At 37.3% G+C, this 9,649-nt stretch overlaps 1 protein-coding gene across 1 annotated transcript; it reads left to right on the top strand.

The window, feature by feature from the left end:
* Positions 1–2,236: 2,236 nt before the first annotated feature.
* Positions 2,237–8,885, top strand: LOC105989665 (UHRF1-binding protein 1-like). The gene is made up of 4 exons (XM_013021827.1): positions 2,237–2,506; positions 2,680–2,788; positions 5,482–5,648; positions 7,956–8,885. The coding sequence occupies exons 1-4, from the start codon at positions 2,333–2,335 to the stop codon at positions 8,073–8,075; spliced, it is 570 nt and encodes a 189-aa protein (XP_012877281.1). The 5' UTR covers positions 2,237–2,332; the 3' UTR covers positions 8,076–8,885.
* Positions 8,886–9,649: the final 764 nt, after the last annotated feature.

Raw genomic sequence — 9,649 nt, 5'->3', positions numbered from 1 at the left:
AATAAATAAATAAATATATATATATATATATATATATATATATATATATATAGACACACACACACATATATTTGGCACATAATATATAGAAATCAATGTAGTCTTGTGTCAGATAAGTATGTTGTTACATCACAAATTGGAAATTGCATTTGTTTATAAGCCAACACCATAGGTAAATTTATCTTGCATTTACCACATACCTACTAAAATTCAAGTTGTGTTTTTTCTTTTTCTTTTTGCTAGTGGGGCTTGAACTCAGGTCCTAGGCACTGTCTCTGAGCTTTAGTGCTCAAGACTAGTATTCTGCTACTTCGAGCCACAGCTCCACTTTGGTTTTCTGGTAGTTAATTAGAGATGAGAGTCTCATGAGTTTTCCTGCCCAGGTTGGCTTCGAACAACAATCCTCAGATCTCAGCCTCCTGAGTAGCTAGGATTATAGGCATGAGCCATCAAAATTCAAGATTTTATGTTATTAACTAAAAATCTTAATAATTTGCAAAATGGAAGAAGTTAAATTCATATAAATTTATATTTGTAAAGGATTCATATTTCATATGATTTAATATTTCAAAACCTGGACCCCATTCTTTACCTAACTCCAATACTTTTCAGAGTGTACTCAGATTATTTTCAGGTGCCTACCTCTTATCTATAGCTCACGTTTACCTTATTCTAGGCTGGGTATAGTGGCTCATACCTTCATCTCATCTAGTTGGGAAAAGGAGATTAGGAAGATTGTGGTTTGAACCCAACCTGGAGAAGTTGGTAGTTGGCATGGTGGGGCACATCTCTGATCCCAGCTGTGTGGGAGGAATGAGAACAATTACATTTGGAGACCAGCTCCAGATAAAAAGCAAGTCCCTAATCAGAACAGTAACTAAAAAGTAAAATGGAAGCTGGGTGGTGGCTCACGCCTATAATCCTAGCTGTTCAGGAGGCTGAGATCGGAAGATCACGGTTCAAAGCCAGCCCGGGCAGGAAAGTCCATGAAGCTCTTATCTCCAATAAACCACTAGAAAACCGGAAGTGGCCGCTGTAGCTCAAGTGGTAGAGCGCTTGCGCAGAGACAGCGCCCAAGCCCGGAGTTCAAGCCCCATAACTGACCCAAAAAAAAAAAAAGTAAGATGGACTGGAGGCATACTTCAGGTGATAGAGTTCTAGGTTCTACATTCAAACCATTTTTATGTATGTTTCCCCTTACCTCCCTCCTCCCGAGCCCCTTTATGGTCCCTTTCCCTACCCCTCTCAGAGCACCCATCCTATTACATTGTTTCATCTGTTTCTAACTTTTTCCCCCCAAGTTCTGGGGCTTGAATTAAGGGCCTGGGCACTGAGCTTCTTTTGGTCAAGGCTAGCCCTCTACCACTTGAGCCACAGTGCCATTTCTGGCTTTTTTTGTTGTTGTTGTTTGTTTATGTGGTACTGAGGAATCAAAACCAGGGCTTCATGCATACTAGGCAAGCCCTCTACCACTAAGGCACATTCCCAGCCCGTTTCTAACTTATTTTTAAGTGTTTACATGTGTGGCTTATATAGTCAGTGCTAATACCTTACAATTTCAACTGTCTCAGATTTTCTTTTTCTCACTCTATCCCAACCTGGCCTTGAACTGGTGATTCTCCTGCCTCAGCCTTCTGGGTGTTAGGGTTATAGGTCTGCACCACACAGATTATGGCTAGATTTGTCTTCTGATGTAAATATTTTTTTTATTTTTTTTTCTTTACCCTGATATAAATATTTTTAAGTGATAAATTCTGTATTTACTTTCTATTATTTAAAGACCCAGTTTAATAGGATGGTACCAAACCTTAAGTTTTTATTGCTTCATTTTAAATATTGTGACTTTCTTCATCATAGTTGTCTATTGTACTACAGATGTATAGATAGTACTCACGTAAACACACTCTATATATCCGATATGTGTCAGTCACATAACACATATTTAAATATCTGATGTGTATTGTCTAAGATTTACATCATGATTTGTTTTTTTTTTCTGTTACCCAAAAAAGAAAGCTTAACATTCTTTAGTAGAAAGTTACCACAAAAAAGGTAGCAATGTAGTCTTATATGCATGGTGTGTTTTATACATATTATAGAACATCAGCTAAATTGTGGGTAAATATTAAAATGATTTTATTATTGCTTTAATATACAAATTAACTTCATTTTTACTGTAGTTTCTTAATAATTTTAGTTATATTTTATTAGCTTTATAAAGCTATGCTTTTTTTTAATGATCATTTCCTAAGGTTCTGATCAGAAATCTACGATTCACTCCAAATCCTCTCCTGAGATTGCTCTGAGGTTTGAAAGTGGGCCTGGTGCTGTCATGCACTCTTTGCTAGCAGAAAAAAATGGATTTTTGCAATGCCATATAGAAAACTTCAGCACTGAATTCCTTACATCTTCTCTTACGAATATTCAACATTTTTTGGAAGATGAAACTATTGCAACAGTAATGCCAATGAAGATACAAGTTTCTAACACAAAAATAAATTTGAAAGTAAGTTAATAGATAATTTTATGTTTTGATGCTATGTATCAACCAAAGCTTGTACAGACATGTTTGTAACTCTTTTAAAATAGGATTGATAGAAGCAGTTCGTATTTACATTGATTTTTCTAATTTTTTCACCTACTTTACTAAGAACATACAAATATTTCTCCTACCTCTAGGATGACAGTCCTCGGAGTAGTACAACATCCCTTGAACCAACTCCTGTAACTGTACATATTGATCATCTTGTGGTAGAGAGAAATGATGATGGCTCTTTTCATATCAGAGGTATGTATGAAAAGTAATACAAATGATCACCTCTGATTTTGAAGTTAAATTACTTACCTGCAGATTGTTTCTGATGGTTTTCTTCCCCAGTCATTGTTTATTTTATGTGTGTATATTTGCAGTAGTAGATGATTGAGGAATACTTTAAGTGCATTACAATAAAATACCATCAATACATAGAACCTGAAAATTACTCATCTATAGTTGTCTTAATACTTGTTTTGCAAATCTGTCTTGAATGAAAATGAGAGGTTTTTATGGTTTTATATGGTTCTTGATCTTAAATCTGCTTCTTACTTGAATTCTTAGCTTTATTTCTCAATTGTTTCTCTCTCTCCATCTCCCTCTTTCTCTTCGTGTGTGTGTGTGTGTGTGTGTGTGTGTGTGTGTGTGTGTGTCTGTGTCTGTGCTTGAACTCCAGGCCTCGAATTCTTATTCAGCTTTTTCACTTACAACTTGTTTTCTATCACTGGAGCCATGCCTCCATTTCTGGCTTTTTGCTAGTTAACTAGAGCTAAGAGTATTTATCTGCCTGGCTGGCTTTGAATTTTGATTCAGAATTCTCAGCCTCCTGAGTAGCTAGGATTATAAGTAAGAGCCACTGATGCCTGGTCCCACTATTTTTTTTTTTAATCATTTGTGGGTATTGAACTCAGGGTCTGAGCACTGTCCCTGAGCCTCTTTGTGCTCAAGGCTAGTGCTCTTCCACTTAAGCCACAGAGCCATTTCTGGTTTTTGAATAGTTAATTTCTGTCCAGGCTGGCTTTGAACTGCATTCCTCAGATCTCATCCTCCTGAGTAGGTAGGATTACAGGTATGAGCCACCTGCACCCAGCCCATTATTCTTTTGTTGTTGTTGGTGGTGGTGGTGGTGGTCATGGGGCTTGAACTCTGGGCTTGGGCCCTGTCCCTGTGCTCTTCAGCTCAAGGTGAGCTCTCTACTGCTTGAACCACTTCCCGGTTTTCTAGTGGTTTATTGGAGATAAGAGTCTCTCGGACTTTCCTGCTAGGGCTGGCTTTCAACCATGATCCTCATATCTCAGCCTCCTGAGTAGCTAGGATTACAACCTGAGCCACCAGCGCCCGGCTCCATTATTATTTTATGTATGCACCCAATCTGGTCTTTTTCTTGTAATAGAATTTATAGTTTTGTTTTGTTTTTTAATCACCTTCTTGTTTTTCTTTGTTTTTTTTTTGTTGTTGTTTTGTTTTTGGTCAGTTATGGGCTTGAACTCTGGGCCTGGTTGTTTTCCCTGGGCTCTTCAGCTCAACGCAAGCGCTCTACCGCTTGAGCCCCAGCACCACTTCCGGTTTTCTAGTGGTTTATTGGAGATAAGAGTCTCATGGAGTTTCCTGCCCAGGCTGGCTTTGAACCATGATCCTCAGATCTCAGCCTCCTGAGTAGCTAGGATTACGGGCGTGAGCCACCGATGCCTGGCACCTTCTTGTTCTTCTTTAGAATTGCTTCTAAATTATGTTCCATCTTTCCAAAGTTATTTCTGCCCCGCTTTCTTCCTTCCTCCTTCCCTTTTTCCCATTTGCTTTTCTTCTTCCCCTCCCTCCTTTTCTCTGATTCTTTCTTCTCTCCCTCCTTAGTGCCTAACTCATGCTAAGCAAGCATTCTATCACTGACCTCTACCCCTCCTTCATGCTACTTTTCTTTTTTGTCATTTGTGGGGCTTGAACTCTGGGCCTGGACTCAGTCCCTTAGCTCTTCAGCGCAAGGTGAGCACTCTACCACTTGAGCCACTGTGACATTTCTGGTTTTCTAGTTGTTTGTTGGAGATAAGAGTCTCAGGGTCTTTCCTGCCTGGGCTGGCTTTGAACTGTGATCCTCAGATCTCAGCCTCCTTAGTAGCTAGGATTACAGGTGTGAGCCACCGGCACCTGGCTAATTCTACTTCTTTTTAATGAGGCATTCTTTATTATCTTATATGAATTTTTCATATAATACAGTACTTTTCTGTGTATTAGTTTTTTTTTTTTTTTTTTTTTTTTTTGTCGACAGTCATGGGGCTTGATCTCTGGGCCTGGGCTCTTCAGCTCAAGGCTAGCACTCTGCCACTTGAGCCACAGCACCACTTCCGTTTTCTGAGTGGTTTATTGGAAAGATAGAGTCTCACTGACTTTCCTGCCCAGGCTAGCTTTGAACCGTGATCCTAAGATCTCAGCCGTTGGCCTCCCGGCTCTGTATATTAGTTTCTTATAGTATGTTGCTAGGTATTTAATTCATTTGATTAATTTAAGTAATTTCTTTTTTTTTCATGGTTAATCTTAACTAAAGATTTGTCAGTTGTCCTGATCTTTTCAAAGAATGAACTTTTGATTTTACTGATTTTTTTTCCCCGCTATTTTCTTTTTTCTTTTTTTGTCAGTCATGGGCATGAACTCTGGGCCTGGGCGCTGTCCCTCAGCTCTTCAGCTCAAGGCTAGTGCTCTACCACTTGAGCCATAGCACCACTTCTGGCTTTTTATTTTTCTGCTTATGTGGTGCTGAGGAATCGAACCCAGGGCCTCAGTCATGCAAGGCAAGCGCTGTACCACTGAGCCACCTTCCCAGCCCTTCCCGCTGTTTTTCTTTCATGCTGTACTCATTAATGAGGATATCATTTTTAAAATAGTTTTTTTTTACAACAATTTAAAGATGTCAGATATTTGGAAATGTTACTTGAGTCTTTTATTTGCTTGATCAGATTCTCATATGTTTAACACCGAAAATGATTTGAAAGAAGATTTCAAAAGTGATTCAGTGCTGATGACTGGTGATACGTATGAGCTGAAGAAACAGCCCAGTGTCACTCAAGCCACTCAGACAAGCCCAGATGTTCCTGAGTGCTCATTTCACTTTACTAAGGAACAGGTAATGGGAAGCCTAATGTAGAGTAATCAAATAACAGTAATATATTAATAGTTAAAACAACATTTGTTTACTTAAATAAAATATATTGAATGCCTGTTATGCACAGTACTGTGCTAGAAAGTATGGTTTTAGTGTTAAGATAAAGAAAACACTAATTCCTTGTACAATCTTACAATAATATGTTATTTTTATTCTTGGGCCTTTTAAAAGCTTATTCAAGTATATTTTTATGTATTCAGCAAGCTTTTCATATGGCTACATTTGCTTCATACAAATGATAATATATCCTCAGCTATTGTAGTGGCTGACATCCTCCTAATTTGACAGCTGAGGATATATGATCATTTCTGAACTCTCTTAACATTGGTTAACATTCACATTATTTATTTCCTGTTACTATAAAAAAATGTTAGCAGAACCTGCTAAATGAGGATTTATGTACTCCTGTAGATTCTTGATCAAACCCTATACAGTCCTTGTATTGAAAAATTCAGTCTATCAGGAAAGAGTTTGCAATCACTGGTTAGGACATTTTGTCTCAGGGGCTACACCTCTGATTGGAATTACCCCCACTTAATTTGGGAACTCTTTGAAATTAGAAGCTATGATTTAATGCATCTCTGTATATATAGGAAGACCGTGGCTTTATCATATCCTCATACTTACATGGGTTAGCAAATTCCTCTAAGGAGACAAAATGCTTGAACTAAGTCTTAAAAAAGGAGGACAGAGCTATTATGGATTATGTTCAGAATGTGAGTCTGGAACTCAAGAGAAAGTTCAATGCTAGCTCAGTCTATCTATAGAGGAGATACCCAAGAGAATGACTTAAATGATAAGAGAAAACAACCAACCATTAAATCTAATAGAATGACAATGTAAGCATTCTTAAGAAATAAAAAAAAAAGGACCTATGGCACCCGGATTTCACATCTGTAATCCTAGCTACTCAGGAGGCTGAGGATCTGAGCATCTAGGTTAAGAACCAGTCCAGGCAGGAAGTCTGTGAGGCGCTTATCTCCACCAAAAAGCTGGAAGTGGAGCTGTGGAGCTCAAGTGGTAGAGTGATAACCTTGAGCAAAAAAGCTCAGGAGTAGTGCCCATGTCCTGAGTTTAAGCCCAAGAACTAGCAGAACTGGCAGGTGTATGCATGCACATGCATGTGTGTGCACACAATACACACACACGCACACACACAGAAAAGAAAAAAGTTTAGGAAAAGATGAAAAGTGGCATAAGTCAAGAGGGATAAACATGAAAGAACTATGTATAGCATAAAAGCTGGAAATGGATCTAGGCATGGTGGCTCACATCTATAACTCTAAGCTACATGGGAAGCTGAGATTGGTAAGATGACAGCTCTAAGCCTGTCCAGGCAAATAGTATATAAAACGTCTTCTCAACCAATAGCTGGATGTGGTAACACTTGCCTAACATCATAGCTGTGCAGGAGTTTTTTTTTTTTTTTTTTTGTCGGTCGTGGGGCTTGAACTCTGGGCCTGGGCGCTGTCCTTCAGCTCTTCAGCTCAAGGCGAGCGCTCTACCACTTGAGCTACAGCGCCACTTCCGGTTTTCTGGTGGTTTTATTGGAGATAGGAGTCTCACGGTCTCTCCTGCCCGGGCTGGCTTTGAACCGTGATCCTCAGATCTCAGCCTCCTGAGTAGCTAGGATTACAGGCGTGAGCCACCAGTGCCCGGCTTGTGCAGGAGTTAAGAGATTGGAGGGCTTTCTATTCCAGGAGAGCCAGGGGAAAATGTTCAAGAGACTCACACAGAAAAAAGCTGGGAGTGTTAGTATACCTCTGTTGCCCCAGCTAAGTGGAAAGCATGATAAATAGGAAAATTGTGGTCCAGGCATGGCCCTGGACAGCACAAAAGATCTTATTTCAAAATAGGTGTTGTAAAATAGGACTGGATTCATCGCACAACAGTATAGCACTTCTATAACAAGTGCAAAGGCCTCAGTTGAAACCCTAGTATCGCCAATTAAAAACAAACACACAAAGTGAAAAAGAAGACACTTGGAAGGAGAAAGGGTCTGCAATGTCTAAGGCCACAGAGAAATCCAAGGACCCTTTATTAAATTGGAAATGAAGAGTTAGAGTTTTAAATTGCTGGATAAAAACTTAGGATGTTTTAAATTGCATGATAAGTGTTTCCCAATAGCTTCTCAAAGCAGTTTTTAGCTTAAGTGGGCTCTTTCCAACAGTGATTTTTTTTTTTAAATCCCAAATGTCATACCCATGAATAAACTATATTTCCTGGAAATGATGACGTTCCTTCTGTTTTCCAAATGTATTATTTCAGCTCATGGAAGAGAATGAATCACTTAAACAAGAACTGGCTAAAGCTAAAATGGCTCTTGCAGAGGCTCACTTGGAAAAAGATGCACTTCTTCATCATCTAAAGAAGATGACAGCTGAATAGCAGCAAGGGCCATCAGAACTCAGGTCACAGCTATGGAGTAGGAAAGTTATGTTTACAATTCAGATGTTATCAATTAGTGGAAGACTTTCCTTTTCTTGAAAATAAAATGAAATGGAATGTGATGACGTTGTGACTGTTCCAAAGCCATTTTTAGAAAGTTATTATAAATGAGCATTACCATCTCTCCTGTTTTATGTTTGGGATTTAACCTTCTTCTCAACTGGTGTAAACTAGAAATCAGCACATACTGTAAAATAATTACATGCCTAGTGAAAAGAAGATACCATTTCCTAATTTTAATATCTCATACATTTTTAAAAAGACAATGAAAACCTCTGTGTTCATGCAGATTGTTGAATTTATTTCTGTGTGTTAATAATTTACTGTTATTACAGACTCAGATGCTCTTAGGGCTAATGTAAAATAAAGAGGCTTACATTTAAATGTTATTAAAATTATGTACTTAAATCTATAATTATTTAATTACTGTAAAATTTCTAATCAGTAATTATATAATTACTGAGTTTAAGAACTCTAAAATATCTTCACCTTTCTGGACTTACAAATTTACTTAAAAATGTGAAAAAAACCCACTTTTAAAATGATGTGGTAAACTCTGTTTGTAGAAGCTATAATTTTCAACAAAAAGATGGTACAAATGTAAAAATAAAAAAGCACAAATATTAGAGTATATACCAAGTGACTTAAAAAGCATTACTTGTACATTCCTTTAAACATTTATTGTTAGAAGAGTAATTTAACTGCTAAATTTGACAGCATTTGTTACTATAAAAATTATAATTAATACTATTTATATTTCTTTATCTTTCCTCTTTACGAAGAAGGGTTTGGAGAATTTTTTTTCACACACATAAAACAATTCATACCATTGTATTATTTTACATGGGTATTTGCACACTCTGAATTTATAAAGCTAGTTTTGATTAAAGCTCTATATGATATATATGTGTGTATATATACATACACACAAAATCTTCTATAATGAGTCATTAGTAAAATTTGAATTCTATTTTCTAGAGATTAATGTTGAAGACATGAGAGAATCTCAGCAATCATGTTTATGAACTAAAAGTATGAGAGTGTTTAAGAAAAGCTTTTGGAAAAGGATTTAAGTTATATTTCCAATAGAATGAAAGTAAATGCTGTCTATTTTAAAATTGGCATTTTTTTCTTTAAAAAGTATATATATACTTAAGGCATACAGTGTGATGTTTTTGTATACAAACACATAATGGGATGATTAGTGTAGTAAAGCAAATTAACATGCCTACCATCTCGCAGTTAACTTTTTAAAAAGTTGCTTAAACATATCTAAGTAGAACATGAAATAGTTGTAACTGCTTTCTTTAGGATACTTGAGAATTCTAAACCACATTGCAACACTTGATGGTGCTTTGCTTGTTTGGCATGACTTACATAGCTGCCCCTACACCGAGTGCTTGGGAGAAGTATCTATTTCATTTACATTAAGTTAAAGTAATGGGTGATTTAGGTTTTCCTGAAAACAGTGAAAACTTGCTCACCTTTTCTGTCATTTTAATTGACCTTACTTA

This window comes from Dipodomys ordii, unplaced genomic scaffold (assembly GCF_000151885.1).
Source record: "Dipodomys ordii isolate 6190 unplaced genomic scaffold, Dord_2.0 Scaffold3, whole genome shotgun sequence".
Taxonomy (NCBI): Eukaryota; Metazoa; Chordata; class Mammalia; order Rodentia; family Heteromyidae; genus Dipodomys; species Dipodomys ordii.
This window is presented reverse-complemented; position numbering and strand designations above follow the sequence as displayed.